General features: G+C 37.7%; 1 protein-coding gene across 2 annotated transcripts in view; it reads left to right on the forward strand.

Annotated features, from left to right (window-relative positions):
* Positions 1-18,273, forward strand: part of ZNF451 (zinc finger protein 451) — an 89,127-nt gene that overhangs the window by 23,296 nt on the left and 47,558 nt on the right. For both annotated transcript variants that reach the window (XM_073905156.1, XM_025890421.2), the window contains 2 exons: positions 11,240-11,365; positions 15,743-15,854. In XM_073905156.1, the coding sequence (XP_073761257.1) occupies positions 11,240-11,365; positions 15,743-15,854 (238 nt within the window). The remainder of the gene's footprint in view (positions 1-11,239; positions 11,366-15,742; positions 15,855-18,273) is intronic.

Raw genomic sequence — 18,273 nt, forward strand, 5'->3', positions numbered from 1 at the left:
AGGTTTGGAAAATAATGTAGCCTAGTCATTGGATTTCTAGAGAGAAAAAGCTGGAGAGGGTAAAAAAAATACAGTTTATTAACAGATTATTTTCCTTCTAGGTATAAAATTTCCATCTACCTTTATGAAGGATAAATGTTAAACTTATATTTTTGTAAGGGATTAATTTAAACCAAATCCATTATTCCCAAACAAAAGAGTGAGATCCTCAGTACTTTTTGTCATTATTCCATCTTGTTGGTTAAAAATTGAAATTTTGTTAATTTTATTACATATGCTGATTGTAGAAATACTAGAAAATGAAAATAAAGAAAAATTCTCCAGACAGAAAAACTGTTAACATTTTGATTTCTAACCTTCTAGATTTTATTTATGTATTTTAATAAAAGACAAGATTATTTTCACTTAAATGTAAGTGAGGGAAAGAAAACATTGAAATATATACAGATTATAGGTTCATTGATTAGTGGTGTTTTGTGCCGTTTTGTCAGTCTGTTGATACTGTATGATTTATTTTACAGTTCACATAGAAAGTAGATCAGTTTCACATTAATGTTAAAAATTTTAATAGTTTCCAGGAAATATTTGTTAGCTCCTTAAACTTGATTAGTAAGTGAAAGTATTAATTACTTTGGTGAAAATTTTGTCTAAATATGGAATTCGCATTGAATGTGACTCCTGATATTTTATGATCAGGATTTTGAGTTCATGATGAGAACTAATTTTAAGTTCAACTGAACTGATTTCAAGTTTGAGGTGTTATTGGTCTGTAGCAAAAAGAAAATTCAGGGTGGTGCAGCTAGTTTTTCATAAGGATAAATTTGTTTACTATGAGACTACTAAGGGAAATTTTAAAGTATTAGCTTGAGGTGTTGTGTCTTAACTCTTTAGAAATCATGGTGACCATTGATACTAGTTCCTTAAAAAATGCCCTTACATGGGGCGCCTGGGTGGCTCAGTTGGTTAAGGATCTGTCTTCAGCTGGGGTCATGATCCCAGGGTCCTGGGATCGAGCCCCATGTAGGGCTCCCTGCTCAGTGGGGAGTCTGCTTCTCCCTCTCCCTCTGCCTGCCAGGTCACCTGCTTGTGCTCTCTCTCTGTCAAATAAATAAAATCTTAAAAAAAAAAATGCCCTTACTTGACAAAATAAGAGAAACCTATGTCAGGCTTTCCTTTTCCTTTTGCCCCCAGTTAGGTTGACCCATTGAATCCCATCATTCCAGATTAGATCCATAGGAAAGCCCTCTTCCTTTCCTTCCCAAGTTATACCTGCTTCTAGACTTGGAATTTTTGCTGTGACTCTACCACACTACATTAAAGCTTAAACATTTTGTCCTCAAGAACAAAAGAATTCTTGCTTACTTTCACCTGTATAGGCATACCTTGGAGATATTACGGGTTTGGTTCCAGACCACAAATATTTTGTTGCTAAAAAATGCTAACCATCGTCTGAGTTTTTGGTGAGTCTTAACCTTTTTGCTAGTGGAGGGTCTTGCCTTGATGTTGATGGCTTCTGACTGACCAGGTTGGTGGTTGCTGAAAGTTGGGGTGGCTGTGGCAATTTCTTAATATAAAACAATAGTGAAGTTTGCCACATCGATCAACTCTACTTTTCAGGAATGATTTCTCTAGCATAGTAGTGTTCTACATCCCTTATTGTCACTTCAACAATCTTCAGAGCATCCTCACAAGGAGTAGATTCTATCTCAAGAAACCTCTGCTCATCCATAAGAAACATTTCCTCATCTGTTCAAATTTTATCATGAGCTTTCAGCAATTCAGTCACATCTCAGGCTCTACTTCTAATTCCAGTTCTCTTGCTATTTCTACCACATCAACAGTTACTTCCTCCATGGAAGTCTTGAACCCCTCAAAGTCCTCCATGAGGTTGGAATCAACTTTTTCCAAACTCTATTAATGTTGATATTTTAACCTCTTCCCATGAATCATGAATGTTCTTAATAGCATCTAGAATGGTAAGTCCTTTCTGGAAGGTTTTAATTTATCTTTGCCCAGATCTTTCAGAGCAATCACTATCTGTGACAGCTTACATTCTTACAGAGAAATAATGAGACTTAAATAAGATATATATAATAATATAATAATAAGACTTGAGAATTAAAGTTGTTCCTTGATCCATGGCCTGCAGAATGAATGTTGTGTTAGCAGACGTGAAAACAACATTCTCTCATTGTACATCTCCATCAGAGCTCTTGGGTGACCAGTCCATTGTCAATGAGCTGTCAGATTTTGAAGGAATGTTTGTTCTAAGCAGTAGGTCTCAACAGTGGGCTTAAAATACTCAGTGAACCATCATGTAAACAGATGTGCTCTCATCCTGGCCTTATTCCATTTATAGAGCAGAGGCAGAGTAGACTTAGCATAATTCTTAAGGGCCCTAGGATTTTCAGAATGGTCAATGAGCATTGGTTCCAACTTAAAAAAAAATCAGCTGCATTGGCCCCTAACGAGAGTCAGCTTGTCCTTGTAAGTTGGTTGTTTTTTTTTTTTTTAAGATTTTATTTATTTATTTGACAGACACAGCGAGAGAGGAAACACAAGCAGGGGGAGTGGGAGAGGGAGAAGCCGGCTTCCTGCTGAGCAGGGAGTCCGATGTGGGGCTCGATCTCAGGACCCTGGGATCATGACCTGAGCCAAAGGCAGACGCTTAACATCTGAGCCACCCAGGTGCCCCTGTCCTTGTAAGTTTTGAAGCCAGGCATTGACTTCTCTAGCTATGAAAGTCCTAGATAGCATTTCCTTTCCAATAGAAGGCTGTTTCGTCCATATTGAAATTCTGTGGCTTAGTGCAGCCACCTTCATTAATTCTCTTGGCTGGAGCTTCTGGGTAACCTGTAGCTTCTACCTCAGCACCTGCTGCTTCATCTTGCACTTTGATATTATGAGACAACTTTTCCTAAGCCTCATGAGTCAACTTCTGCTAGCTTCAAACTTGTCTTTTTCCTTACCTCTCTCAGCCTTCACAGAATTGAAGAGTTAGGGCTTTGTTCTGGATTGGGTTTTGGCTTAAGGGAATGTTTGGTTTGATCTATCCAAACCACTAAAACTGTCTTGTATCAGCAGTAAGGCTGTTTTGCTTTCTTATCGTTTATGTGTTCATTAGAATAGCACTTGTAATTTCCTTCAAAAACTTTTCCTTTGCATTCACAACTTGACTGTTTGGTGCAAGGGGCCTAGCTCCCAGCCTGTCATGGTTTTCAATCTTTTCCCACTAAGCTTAATCATTTCTAGCTTTTAAAGTGATAAATGTGCAACTCTTCCTTTCACCTAAACACTTAGAGGCCATCATCAGGTTGTTGATTGCCCTAATTTCAATAATTATATCTCAGGAAATAGGGAGGCTTAAGGCAGGGAAGTGAGACAAGGGAATGGCGAGTCAGTGGAGCCGTCAAAACACACACAACGCTTATGCAGTCTTATACGAGTGCAGTTCATGGTACCCCAAAACAATTACAATACTAACATCAAAGATCACAGATCGCTATAACAAATATAATAATGAAAATTGAAATATCTTAATTACCAAAATGTGACACAGGCATGAAGTGAGCAAATGCTGTTGGAAAAATCATGCCAACTGGGCGCCTGGGTGGCTCAGTCGTTAAGCGTCTGCCTTTGGCTCAGGTCACGATCCCGGAGTCCTGGGATCCAGTCCCGCATCGGGCTCCCTGCTCTGCAGGAGGCCTGCTTCTCCCTCTCCCACTCCCCCTGCTTGTGTTCCCTCTCTCGCTGTGTCTCTCTCTGTCAAATAAATAAAATCTTAAAAAAAAAAAAAATTGTGCCAACTGACTTGCTGGATGCAGGGTTGCCACAGACCTTCAATTTGTAAAAAACGCAGTATCTGCAAAGTGCAATAAAATGAGGTATGCCTGTACAGGCTTAACTTTCATGGATATGTGCTCAGATTTAACCAGTATTAATCTGACTGCCATTTCTAGGACACAACCCAGAATTGCTTTCTACAACCCGAGTTTTAGATTTAAAAAATGTAAAGAATAGGGGTGTGTGGGTGGCTCAATTGGTTAAGCATCTACCTTCGGCTCAGGTCATGATCTCAGGGTTCTGGGATCCAGCCCCACATTGGGCTCCCTGCTCAGTGGCGAGTCTGCTTCTCCCTCTCCCTCTCCCTCTCCCTCTCTCTCTCTACTTGTGCTCCTACTCTCTGTCTTTCTCTCTCTCAAATAAATAAAATCTTTTTTAAAAAATGTAAAGAATATACTGGAGGATATAAGAAGTCATAATGTCCAAGGTGAGCACAGACAGGATCAGAGGCCCTATTAGCCTGGCTTCTGAAGTTCTGGAACAGCTTTTCCTTCTGTACCCCATGTGACCCTCATTTTGTAACTTTCCAACTCCTGATCATCCACAGATTTTTTTGTGTCAGACTGTATTATTTTAACCATATTATTTTTTTAATTAAAACTTTTATTTTTTTTTAAATTTTTCATAGTTACTGAATTAGAATTTGCCTTTTAATGTTTTCTGACTTCACAACTTTCTCCTTAATTCTTTGAAGATCCCACACAACTTCCCCAACGGGAGGGGAGAGGTTATGGAAGAAAAACTGATGCAGGGAGTGATCTAAAATAGAGGCAAATAGACTCTCCCCTCCCCAGTATATTTCTTAAGACTTTCCTGTCCTTCTCCCCCAAAATAACTGAGTGAATAGCATTTTCTTGCAGCTCATTTGCTATCACTGTGGACTCAATAGTATTCTTTAATAGTATCTAATATGGAAGTTAATACAGGGTGACCACAGCATGTGTTTCAAGAAGAATGACTGAAAATCCTATAGCTGCTAACATTTTATTTTTACCATTCTTACATTGAGAGCCAATTCCATTTCTAGCTTGAGAATTTAGTCTGAAAGTCCGACCTTAGAAAAGCTCTAAGGACCTAAATGCTTATTGATACCACAGGCTTTGGGGAAGATTGGCAAATCTAACCTAAGAACAGTCCTAGAATTTTGTGATTTCACATTAAATTACAGTTCAGTATTTTGACACTAATGGAATAGTGGAAAACTCCCAAACCTGAGACTATGGTGTCCCCTTTTCATCTTAATTTTACAGGAAACATTTAAGACACTTTCATCTAGCCTGAAACGAGTTCACTTTCTGCCCATATTCCTGACAAATAATACTATAGCTTTGGTTCTGCAGTTGAATCAGTAACAAGGTGGCCTGCAGTGAATGTTTTCCCCTTGCCTTCTGATAAGTTAAAATTTGTTTCTGAACATATTGATTCCTTGAATTACCTATTATACTTCTATGCAAAATAAGGCTTTCTGTGACCTAATAGGTAAAATCCCTAGTATGTATTTCAATATCCATGATCTCTGGTTTTCCAATGTGTATATGTTCTCTCAGAACCACAGAAGTATGTAATTTGGTAAGATCTAGAGGCTTCCCCTCATCTTGGATCACTAACAGTGGAAATCCAAGGGATTTGGCTTTCTGAAGAGAGTGAGTGTTCATAAATAACCCATTACTTGTACCTGGCTTTAACCAGCAACCTTGATTCCAAAACCTAAGTTGTGTTGGAAAAATAATCATAGGAATATCATCCCCTGCCTCATATAATAATTTTTCCCCATTTTAGGAGAAAACATTTATATTAAGGACTTCATTTTTCTCATAAATGGTAGCATTTCAAGGTTGAAGCTCATTCTTTCTCTAGCTCTACCATTCATTCCTTTTTATCTACTCCTAGTAAATTGTCTTTCTCATTACATGCTTTCCATATAGGTAGCCAGAGGATTTTTGTTCTGTTTTGTTTTCGTTTTTGTTTTTAAGAAGAAAATAGAAACTTTCCCCATGGAGGAAGAAGAGAGGGAAACCAAACTCAATTTTAAATGTCTTTTTGAATTCAGTATCAGAGCTGTTAGGTCTTTTGAGCCCTTCAGAGTCATGAAAGATGATAAATAGATCAGAATTAGTTGGGAATCACAGAAGTAATCTTTTTTATTAACATAACCAGATAGTTAATTAAAAGATAACATAGGCTACTGATAGCTAAATATGAGGAAAATAATTTTAGCAAATGGTAATACCAACAGGTTTTGCTTTTTGACCACCAAAGAGTAATGTTCTAGGGCCAGAGATTAATTTTCAAATGAGGATGAAATTTAAACAAATGTTTTAATGTTGATTAAAGGGCTGAATAATTTATCTTCCAAGTCTGTGAGTATAGTTTGAAGGGAGTAAAGTTCTTATCTAAGGGGCGGCTGGGTGGCTCAGTCGGTTAAGCTTCTGCCTTTAGCTCAGGTCATGGTCCCAGGGTCCTGGGATCCAGCCCCACATCGAGGTCCCTGCTCAGCAGGGAGTCTGCTTCTCCCTCTGCTGTTACACCCGTGCTCACTTGCTCTCTCCCTCTCTCTCTCTAACCAATAAAATCTTCAAAAAAAAAAGTTCATAGTTAAATTTTGTGACAAATGGATTACTAAAAATTTTTCCCTTTGGATATATAATCTCTGTGTTTCAAACTTTAGTTTTCATTTAGTTTTGTGTCCAGAGTATATTTGTAATTTATAACGTAAAGCAGAGAATCATTAATTGTGTTTTAAAGGAAACTTTAAGAAGAGTAAATATTATGTAAAGTCTTCCTGAATGAGTATAACTTCAGAAGTATTTCAGGGGTGCCTGGGTGGCTCAGTCATGCTCAGGTCATGATCCCAGAGTTCTGGGATCGAGCCCCGCGTTGGGCTCTCTGCTCAGCAGGGAGTCAGCTTCCTCTCCCACTCCCCCTGCTTGTGTTCCCTTTCTCACTGTGTCTCTCTCTGTCAAATAAATAAAATATTAAAAAAAAGAATATATTTCAGAATGGTTGTTTTGTGGTGGCCTAGGAAAAAGTAAAATGATAGTGGAACCATAAATTCAAAAGTAGCTCTTCCTGGATTAGGATTACTTTAGTTAATCCAAAACATGGCCGCCTTTCTATCCTTAGAATATTGTGATCCATCAACATATTTTTATAGGTAAACCCTAATTTATACCTTTGTCTACTTCATGCGTTATTATGACCAAGCATGACTTTTGCTAGAGTTTAAAACCTAAAAAATGGGGACGTCTGGGTGACTCAGTCGTTAGGCGTCTGCCTTCGGCTCAGGTCATGATCCTAGGGTCCTGGGATCAAGCCCCGCATCTGGCTCCCTGCTCAATGGGAAGCCTGCTTCTCCCTCTCCCACTCCCCCTGCTTGTGTTCCCTCTCTCGCTGTGTCTGTCAATTAAATAAATAAAATCTTTTAATAAAAAAAAAAAAAAAACCTAAAAAATGTATCTGTGTCAGGAAAAATAACATACTCTAGGCCCATGTTTAAATATTATTAACTTCCTTAAATTAAAAGATTCTTTTAGGATCTACTCTAAATTTTCTTCTCGGGGTGCCTGGGTGGCTCAGTCGTTAAGCGTCTGCCTTCGGCTCAGGTCATGATCCCAGGGTCCTGGGACCGAGCCCTGCATCGGGCTCCCTGCTCAGCGGGAAGCCTGCTTCTCCCTCTCCCACTGCCCCTGCTTGTGTTCCGTCTCTCGGTCTCTCTCTGTCAAATAAATAAAATCTTTTAAAAAATAAATAAATTTTCTTCTCAAGGTAGCATCAATGTTTGAAATAGATAATATTTTTGTCTTCCCAAAGAGTACGTTTAATTTGCTTTTAAGACAGGTAAATGAGCCTTTACTAAAGGATTGGAGCTCAGATAAATAGCTTTTTGTGACTCATTTCTAGTAAGCTGCATTGTCCTGTGACTTGTAAAAGAATATTTGAAGTTAGGAGAATGTCATCTATTACCTGGTACAAGGGTGTAGGCTGACCAAGTAGTCAGAAAGTGAGTTGGAACTACTTGCACCCAGAGTAATTCTGTGAGTATTTCTTACTGCAAAGATGTAGCCTCATACTGAAAATACCATTTTGGCCTTTTTGTATATATACTCACTTCTGTGTAACTTTTGTGTACTTGGAAAATCACACCTGTTGTTTGACATGAATGATGCAATTCTGTCCCACTGTAGATAAAATTTGGGTTGTACATACATGACTGATTTGCCTAAAGAGTGTATTTTAGGTAGTAACCCAGTCTTTCTAGTTGAAAAAGATTTTAATGACTATTGTTTAGAGAAGTTTTAGGTTTACATTAAAACTGAGAGGAAGGTATAGAGATTTCCAATATATCTCCTGCCCCTACACACGCATAGCTTCCTTCCTTATCAACATCCCCCAACGTAATGTTTGTTTTAATCATTGAACCTACAGTGATACATCATTATCACCCTAAGGGCTCACTGTTGATGTGTTGTACATTATGTGGGTTTGGACAAATTTATGATGATTTTTTTTTAAGATTTATTTATTTGACAGCGCACAAGTAGGCAGGGCGGCAGGCAGAGGCAGAGGGAGAAGCAGGCTCCCTGCTGAGCAGGGAGCCTGATACGGAGCTCCATCCCAGGACCCTGGAGTCATGACCTGAGTTGAAGGCATATGCTTAACCAACTGAGCCACCCAGGCACCCAAGGTATCCACCTTTATAGTGGACATAAATCATACAGAATAATTTTACTGCACTAAAAATCCTCTGTACTCTGCCACTCATCCCTTCCTCCCCCCAACCCTGGGCAACCACTGATCTTTTTTACTGTAACCATAGTTTTGCCTTTTCCAGAATGTCATATAGTTGGAATCGTGCAGTATGTGGACTTTTCAGATCGACTTCTTTCATTTAGTAATATGTATTTAAGTTTCCTCCATGTCTTTTCATAGCTTGATGGCTCATTTAGGTGGTGGTGGGGGGGAGAAGGGCAGAGGGAGAGAGAATCTTAAGCAGGCTCCACGCCCAGCATGGAGCCCAAGGCTGGGCTGGATCTCACAATCGTGAGATTATGACCTGAGCCAGAATTAGGAGTCGGACGCTTAACCAACTGAGCCACCCAGGTGCCCCTTGATGGCTCATTTCTTTTTAGCACTGAATAATATTCCATCATCTGGATATACCACAGTTTATCCATTCATCTACTAAAAAACATCTTGGTTGCTTCCAAGTTTTGGCCATTATGAATAAAGCTGCTATAAATATCTAATTACATAGGTTATTCCACCCCTAACTACTGTTTATTTGATTGTTGTTTTCTTAGAAAGATCATGTCATCTGTGAACAAAGAGGGTTTTATTTCTTCCTTGATTTGCGTTTTGGTGTCTGACATTTATTGGGGGAAATTCTCAGCCATTATTGCTTCAAATATCCTGTTACTTTCTCTCTTTCTCCTGGTATTTTCATTATGCATATGTAACATTTTTTGTAACAGTTCCTAGATATTCTATTTTGTGTTTTTTCAATCCTTTTGTTTTGTTTTTCAGTTTTGGAAGTTTCTGTTGACATATCCTCAAGCACAGAGATTGTTTTTTCAGCAATGTGCAGTCTACTGATGGGGCTATCAAAGACATTCTTAATTTCTGTTACAGTGTTTTTGATCTCTAACATTTCTTTTTGGTTCTTTCTTCTATTTCTATCTCTCTTATATTACACATCTGTTCTTTCATGTTGTCTGCTTTTTCCATTAGAGCCCTTAGCATGTTAATCAGTTGTTTTGAATTCCTGATCTGATCATTCCAACATCCCTGTCATGTCTGCCTTTCTATGCTTGCTCTGACTCTAAACTGTGTTTTTCTGCCTTTTAGTATTCCTTGTATGTTTTGGTTGAAAGGTAGACATGATGTATTAGGTAAAAAGGGCTGTGGTCAATGGGCCTTTACAAAGTAGTGGTAAGTACAGGGAAGTGGTAGCACCCTGTAGTCCTGTGATTCAGCCTCAATCTTGTTGAGCTTATGCCCCTGGACTGTGACCTTCAGCACTGATTCTCAGTCCCTTCTTTTAAGCGGGAAGGATGGCTAGAGTGGCCTGGAATTGTGTATTTCCATTCTCCCAGGTTAGTTAGGCTCCAATAAAATTCCTACAACCAGGATATGTTCTGGTAAAATAGTTTTTGTTGAGGGCATGTCTTGTTAAGAAGAACAGAATGCTCTGGCATATTTAAAAATGCTTACTTTTCCTCTCCCCCGGCTGGAAGCAGTGTGAGGGGATTTTTCTCCAGTTTTTACTGTGAGAACCTGGTGTAGAACTCCAGGAGATAAACTCACAGAAGTGTGAGGGCTCTCCGTGACTGGGTCATCTTGTGGTTTTTAACTCTTAGACTTATCCCATTGAGTGTCCAGCAACTCATTAGTTATAGTTCAGGTTTTTCCTCAATACTGGTTTCTGCTGAGGTTTCCACTCTTGGGTTTCTGCTCCATTAACTTGTGATCCTCTGTCTCTGCCCCTCTGTCTCTCTTTTTTGGAGCACCGGTTTACACTGTAACCTCACTTTTCTGGTCTAAGAAAGAGATCTAAGAAGAGCTGTTGACTTCTTGGTTTGTTCAGCTTTTTACTTGTCAGGATGGAATAGATAGATGCTGGACCAGAAACTGGAAGTTAGATCTATTTATTTTTTTCTTTTTTCTTTTTTTTTAAGATTTTATTTATTTATTCATGAGAGACAGAGAGAGAGAGAGAAGCAGAGGGAGAAGCAGGGTCCCAGGGAGCAGGGAGCCTGATGCGGGACTTGATCCCAGGACCCTGGGATCACGACCTGAGCCGAAGGCAGACGCTTAACTGTCTGAGCCACCCAGGCGCCCAGATCTATTTCTTTAAATCATTTTCTCTTAAATAAATACTGTTCTGGCATTACTGAAAAACCAGAACCAAGGATGTTTGTATGTTAGACCTTTTTCGGGGGGACTAATGGCTTAATGGTATTACCTTATAGACTCAGAGCAAAGCAACACCAAACCCTTCAGTATCCAGATGATTATAAAGTAAATAAAGATGATAAATTGTCTTAGCAGTTAGTGTATCTAACATTTTGAAAACCACAGATGCTGGTGGAAAATTGGCTGACCTACAAAATACCACATAAAGCATAAAATACATAAGACACCTTCTTAGAAATTTGCTAATGATAAAAATAAATGGTTCCTGGCGCACCTGGCTGGCTTAATCGGAAGAGCATGTGACTCTTGATCTCAGGATCCTGATTTTGAGCCCCACGTTGGGGGTAGAGGTTACTTAAATAAGTAAACTTAAAAAAAAAAGGTAAATGGTTCTTTAGCATAATAACTCGTTAGTAAATGAAATCATTATCCCAAAACTCATTTTGTTATTTAAAATAAATGAACATTGTTTTTTCAATTATAGGGTAATGTTAAGCATAAAGACTATATTGACCATCAGAAGGATAAAGTTGCTTTAACTCTGGCTCGTCTAGCCCGCCATGTTGAAGTGGAGAAACAGCAGAAGGAAGAAAAGAATAGAGCATTCAGGGTATGTGGCTATTTTAATTGGTGTTTTACCAAATCATGGAATTGTTTATAATAAAACAGTAACAGAAATTTGTTATCAAAAAATGTATACTTGAATCCAAGTTCAGCATGGACTCTAGATAGCTCATCACTTTAGTACTTCATGATAGCTTTCTATATCTCTGTCTTTAGTTTGTTAGATTCTGATCATATATGTATATAGGAGAAAAAATAGAATTGAGTGGACTTTATTTTGGGGAATTAAAAATCATGGGATTTCTTTATAGCAGGTGAACAGTTACGGATTTCTGGTTTCTATATCACAAGAGTGAAAAAGAGTTTATTGGTGCTTTTGTAGACATAAGGTGTTAAAAGGTTATTTTCTACTAAATAGAATCAGACCACTTTCTCAAACTTCAGCATGCCCCTTCATACTAAATCTGTTACTAAAAGGAAGAAATTTTAATCAGGTTTGTAGAAGAGCTGCTATGTGGAAAATGAAGCCTAATTTAGAATCTCTAATGATAACAAATCTTTTTCTTCACTTGCTTTAGAAGGCCCCAGATGAATGACCTAAAGAATCTCTCAGTATTGGGGCACTTGGCTGACTCACTCGGTGGAGCACGTGTCTCTTGACCTGGAGGTCGTGAATTTGAGCCCAACGTTGGGAGTAGAGTTTACTTAAAAAAATTTTTTGAATAAAAAAAGAATCCCTCAGTACTAACAGATGTTTATTAGGAGTAGAAAGTTGATGAGTTGGGTAAATGAAGCTTCATCCTAGGAGTTTAAAAATGGAAATTGAGGGGTTCCTGTTTGGCTCAGTCAGTAGAGCATGCCACTGTTGATCTTAGGGTCCTGAGTTCAAGCCCATCATTGGGTGTAAAGCTTATTTGGAAAAAAAAAAATGGAAATTGAAATCATGGCTCTGCCAGCCCCTGTTTGGATTCCAGCAGGTCACTTAGCTTTTGCAGACTTTGGGCTTTATTTAATCTGTACAGGGATGGAGTTGGAAATGATCTTCCAAGTTAAGATAAGCACTATGATTTTTTAATTTTAAGATCTGTGTTTTGATTCCTTGTCCATTGGTTATCATAGAGGAATTTATATATTTCTATAGCCTCTGTTTAGTATCTCCTAATCTGGTATAGAATAAATTAATATTCTTTACATTTAGAAGTAGATTTGTTTGGGGACTTTATAATGTAATACCAATTAAATTAGAGCATAGTATTCTAGGTGTATGTTTAAAATGCTTACTGCAAATACATACATACATACATATATACGTAAGTAATAAGTAAAATGCTTAATGCATAGAGATATAAAAAATAGGTTTGTTTCTCTCCTGGCAGAAATACTGTTCAATTTTAAGGAAGATTCTTTTCCAAAACTATGTTAAGTGTATTGTTTATGGGGAAAATCTCTTTGACAGAGGGATGATTTGCAAGCTGTCCTTTTCCACATATTTCCTGAATGATGCTAGCTTCTTTTTCCAGGAAGTGTTCCCACATAGATAATAAAATGTTTGTAATGAGTTCAGAATCTTACAGGCACTATGGTAACTGGGGCTTTTCTCAAGGGTGGTTTCAGCTTCCACTCATGTTAACTGTTCATTCATTTTTTTTTTTTAAGATTTATTTATTTATTTATTTATTTGACAGAGGAAGAGAGACAGCGAGAGAGGGAACACAAGCAGGGGGCAGTGGGAGAGGGAGAAGCAGGCTTCCCGCTGAGCAGGGACCCCAATGCGGGGCTCGATCCCAGGACTCTGGGATCATGACCTGAGCTGAAGGCAGACGCTTAACGACTGAGCCACCCAGGCGCCCCTCATTCATTCTATTAAAGACTTTATCTCAGCATTGAAGAAAGTTTTCTGAAATTCTTGTTTAACCAATTGTAAAGAATAAATATATATTTAGATTTCATTCTTTTCTAAGGGAAAAACCAACTAACATATCTTAGTTCATTGCTTGCTATCCATTATGATTTTTTTAAATTTGGTTTCCTGTGTGGATAACTTGTTTTTTAAAACTCAATGACAGGAAAGAAAAATGGAACTACCCAGAAAGGAAGATAATCAAACTAAAATAAAAATGATTCTTGAGGAATTCTAGTGGCTGATAACTCTGACTAAAACTAGATAGTAGTAGAAAATATCTTCCAACTATTCTTAGGCCTTTGTGAATTATTGATGTATTACTATTAAGGTGATTTCTTTATCTTCTGTGATGGAGTGATTTTAATGAAATAAAGAAAATTCATTAAAATCTTCACTGGATATGGGGCACCTGGCTGGCTCATTCAGTAGAGCATGCAACTCTTGATCTCAGGGTCATGAGTTCAAGCCCCATGTTGGGTACGGTGCCTATTTAAAATTAAAACAAACAAACAACAACAAAAACCCTCTTCACTGGATAAATCACTTTCAGAGATAATGTTGTCTTGACTAGTTGAACAGCTACCAGCTTTGCTTATTGATACTCTAGGAGTTAAGATGACTTGCAAGAAGGGATATAACCCTCAGGTTTGTGGAAGAAGCTTTGTAACAAAGGAAAAGGGTGGCTAATTAGGGGATGACTTTCAGCCAATAAATGTTTTTTGAGCATTGACTATGTATGGCCACAGAGTTCAAATTCTATTGTAAAAAATGCCAGAGAACATTTTTAAAAACCTGTTTATTTTTAATTTTTGGCAGTTCTTTAAAATAAATGGCTATTAGCTGGCATCTAGTAGTATTTGATCTTATTTATATTAAGAATTTTGAAGGAACTTTGATAAGTGGTTTAATTTTATACATTAGAAAATGTCTTTAGAGTCTGCCAGAGGCTTGTCATACTGCTTTCTTTAGATAAACTAGCTTTGTTCTCCAAACATGTTATTTGGAACACTACTATAGGATGTGCTTTGAAAAAAAAAAAGTGTTGATTTGTTGAGATACTGCATATTACATGCACATTAACACTTCAAGGCTTTGGAAGTCCTGCACTAAAGGAACTTTTTAAATTTTGTATTAAAATAAGTGTTTATATACTTAATTTGGTTATAGAGAATTTTTTTAATGCTTGTTAACATTTTTGAGAATTAGTATTCTATGGCTGTAGTTTGAACAATGTGTAAAGATTTATTTCTGATTGAAATCTTGAATCTCCCTGTTCCCCTCCTTACCATTTCTGATAGAATATCCTGTTGCTTTGCTAACTAGGCCATTCATTATTCTGGCCTATATCTTACAAATCTAGCATTTGTGCTGTGATTTCTTTTTAAGAACAAAACCTTGTTGAGATGCAATATGGTGTACTGGTTAAGTGCATGGATTCTAGAATCAAATTGTGAGAGTATAAATCTGGCATTGTTAGTTATCCTTAGGCAATTTATTGACCCTTCTGTACCTCAGTTTTCCCATCCTAAAATGCAAACAATAATAGTACCTATTTCACAGAGTTATTGTGAGAATGAAATCTATTATGCTTTTAGAATCATGCCTGGAACGTGGTAAGTGGTGAATTAAGTATTGTTAGATGCAGCATGATTAGAGATTGTGCAGACAGATTTATAAATAATATATAGGGGGACTTAGAGACTTTAACAGTCTAACGCATAAGTCTAGTTTCATGGTTGGCACTGGCCTACTGCCTGTTTTTGTAAATAAAATTTTATTGGAACATAGCATTGCCCATTTGTTTACATGTTATCTATGGCTGCTTTCATGAGAGTTGAGCTGCAAAACCTAAAATATTTACTGTCTGGCCCTTTATGGAAAAAGTTTGCCAACCCTCGATCTAGATGGTGATAAATGCTGGCACATGCTAAATACTAATGAAATCTGCTCTTATTAATACTATTCACTGAACAAATATTTAATAGGCTTCTGTATACTTCAGACTGTATGTGGAAACTGAAAAGAATGTATAAAAGTTTAAAAATGAAAATATTCATATTTCCATTCCCAGAGATAGTGATGTTTTATGTATTTTCAACCTTTGTTCCCCCTCTGCAGATACAGTTATATATAGCTTGAAATTAATCTTTATTTATATTTGGCCTCATTTATTTAATACTCTTTGGTGACCTACTTGATATAAAAAATAATATTTCTGCTTCACTGAAAGTTTGGTTAGTGTTTCTAATTGACTTTCATGAAATGCATATACCATAATTAAACAGTACCCTGTTGTTGGAGATGTAGGTTATAGCGAACTTTATGCAAATATAAATGACATTGGGATCAACATTTCAGAGCATGAACCTTTGTTTTCACTTATCTTTTTGGGATAGGTGTCTAGAAGTGGAGTTAAAAGGATAATCAATATTTTCTGGTCACTGATGTGTTAAAATCCTTTTCTCAAGGAAATCAGATTAGTAATTATAGGTTAATTGATTTTCTTCTTAATACCTTTAGGAAAAAATCGATTTTCAGCATGCTCACGGGTTACAAGAATTGGAATTTATTCGAGGACATTCTGATACAGAAGCAGCAAGACTGTGTGTGGACCAGTGGCTAAAAATGCCAGGTACTCTTTAGAAATCAGAGTGGAACACTGAGGTTACTGACCTTCCCTAAAGCTTTAAGGGGTTATATCTGTATTATTCAGTTGCTAATAAGTATATAAAGTATTGAAATTTAGTTTCAGTGATACTTAATAATGGTCTACTTTATCGGTTGTCTTCCAACATTGACAGAAGTATGTTTTGAATATAATAGGTCATCCTTGACCTTATTAGATATTGCTCATTTATTTACTCATGTTATTTCATAGTTATTACGTGAAATAGTGCATGTGTCTATGGGAGGGGTTTTAATAGGTTATTTGAAGTCAGGAAAACTTAATGAAATAGAATTTAAGCTGAGATCTAAGGGATTAGTGTTTACTTATTCATTCATCAGTACAGCCTGTGTAGATATTTTATAAGGACATGTCCACATGGGAGGCATCTAAAGCACTGGGTAGCTTCTTCACTAATTCTGCAGACCTGAGATTCCCAAAAGAGTCACTGTGGAACATTTTCCCCCCCACCAGATAATTTGGTGGAGTTTGTTTTGTTTTGTTTTGTTGTTTGTTTGTTTTCGCTTCTACCATGGCAACTTTTCTAGCCTGTCTTGTAGAAGAAACACTGAGCGTTTAAGAGGCTTGGGATATCCACAGAAACCTTAGCTGTGGATTTAATCCAGCAGAACATTTAATTGCAAAAAGTCATTAGAAGTATCTGTGCACAGGATGCCTGGGTGGCTCAGTTGGTTAAGCGTCTGCCTTCGGCCCGGGTCATGATCCCAGCATCCTGGGATCGAGTCCCACATCGGGCTCCTTGCTCAGCAGGGAGCCTGCTTCTCCCTCTCCCTCTGCTTGTGCTCTCTGTCAAATAAATAAAATCTTAAAAAAAAAAAAGTATGCGTGCATTGCTCAATTTGAACCTAGATATCTTGTTCTAAAGCTAGTTTTCAGGGGCGCCTGGGTGGCTCATTCGGTTAAAGCATCTGACTCTTGATTTTGGTTCAGGTCATGGTCTTGGGGTTCTGGGATCGAGTTCCGCATCAGGCTTCCTGCTCAATGGGAAGTCTACTTGAGGATTCTCTCTCCCTCTGCCCCTCCCCCCACTCGCATTCTCTCTCTCAAATGATTAATCTTTAAATATAAATTTTAAATATAAAGATTTAAATCTTTAAATATAAAGTTTTCAGAGGGCTTTTCTTCGGATCAAATTACCACTGATAATTCCAAAGTTCTCTGACACAGTTTTTCCCTTGTTACGTTGGATTAAGAGGTTTGTATGTATGTCTCTTCTATCAGACTACATCCTCTGTGGGGACAGAGACCAAGGCTTATTAATCCTTTTTTGTGTGCGTACCTAAGAAGAGTGCTCAGCTTAGAGATACTCAATAAATATTGTTTGAATATTACCCAAGGTAGGCTATAAACATTTGCATATGAACACAGAAAAGAAGCCTAGTAGAGCTTGGGTTCCAAATGTGACTGTCATTCAACTAAACAAAAGAGTTGTTCGGCATTCGAGACCTACTTTAGAAAAGATACTTGGAAATTATGGTAAATGGTTTTGCCTCTTCGGGTGTTCTTGTTAAGGCTCATATTTAAAAAAAAAAAAATCCCTCTTGAGATGGCTTCTGTTCTCAGTAGAAGTTAATGACTTAATTCAGCTATATCAGAATCACCTGGGAGCTTTTAAATACATACTTGGGGCTCATCTCCAGAGATAATGCTAGGGTATCTGTAGTTTTGGGAAGATTCCTAGGTAATTTTGATAGGAAAATGGAGTAGAACTATAAGGCTTTATGATCTCTAAGATCTCTTCTAAAAATAGTTTATCTCATAACACCTTGAAGTGTCCTGTCTAGACCCTTTAGGTCTGATCCCTGGCCTCCACATTGGCAGAATATTTTAATTCACTGTAAGATGAATTCATGAACATTCATATGATTTGTCTGGTCAAGTCAGAACAAAATGACTCATTTAGCTGTGTCTTTATGATACTTTTTTTTTAAAGATTTTATTTATTTGAGAGAGAGGGCAAGAGCACAGAGGGAGAGGGAGAAGCAGACTCCCTGCTGAGCAGGCAGCGCCATGCAGGGCTCAATCCCAGGACTCTGATATCGTGACCTGAGTTGAAGGCAGATGCTCAACCAACTGAGCCACCCAGGCACCCCTGTCTTTATAATTCTTGACAGAACTTGGTATTTTCTGTGTCTTCAGGACACACCTGATTCATTGGTGGCTGATAAGCTTGAGCCTGGAGTTAAGGTTTATGCTTTAGTTATGCTCTTTTTATGTGGTGGTTTTATTTTTTTGCTTGCTCCCTGCAACAACACTGTAACACTGAAGTTTAGGATCTATTGCTAGAACAGCTGCTTTAGCATTGGACTATTATTTGATATGGTGCTATTCCATAAATTAGCTTTGGAGAGTGCTGAGATGTTTG

This window comes from Callorhinus ursinus, unplaced genomic scaffold (genome assembly GCF_003265705.2).
Source record: "Callorhinus ursinus isolate GAN/ISIS: 27379988/994484 unplaced genomic scaffold, GSC_fseal_2.0 scaffold22, whole genome shotgun sequence".
In the NCBI taxonomy this organism is placed as follows: Eukaryota; Metazoa; Chordata; class Mammalia; order Carnivora; family Otariidae; genus Callorhinus; species Callorhinus ursinus.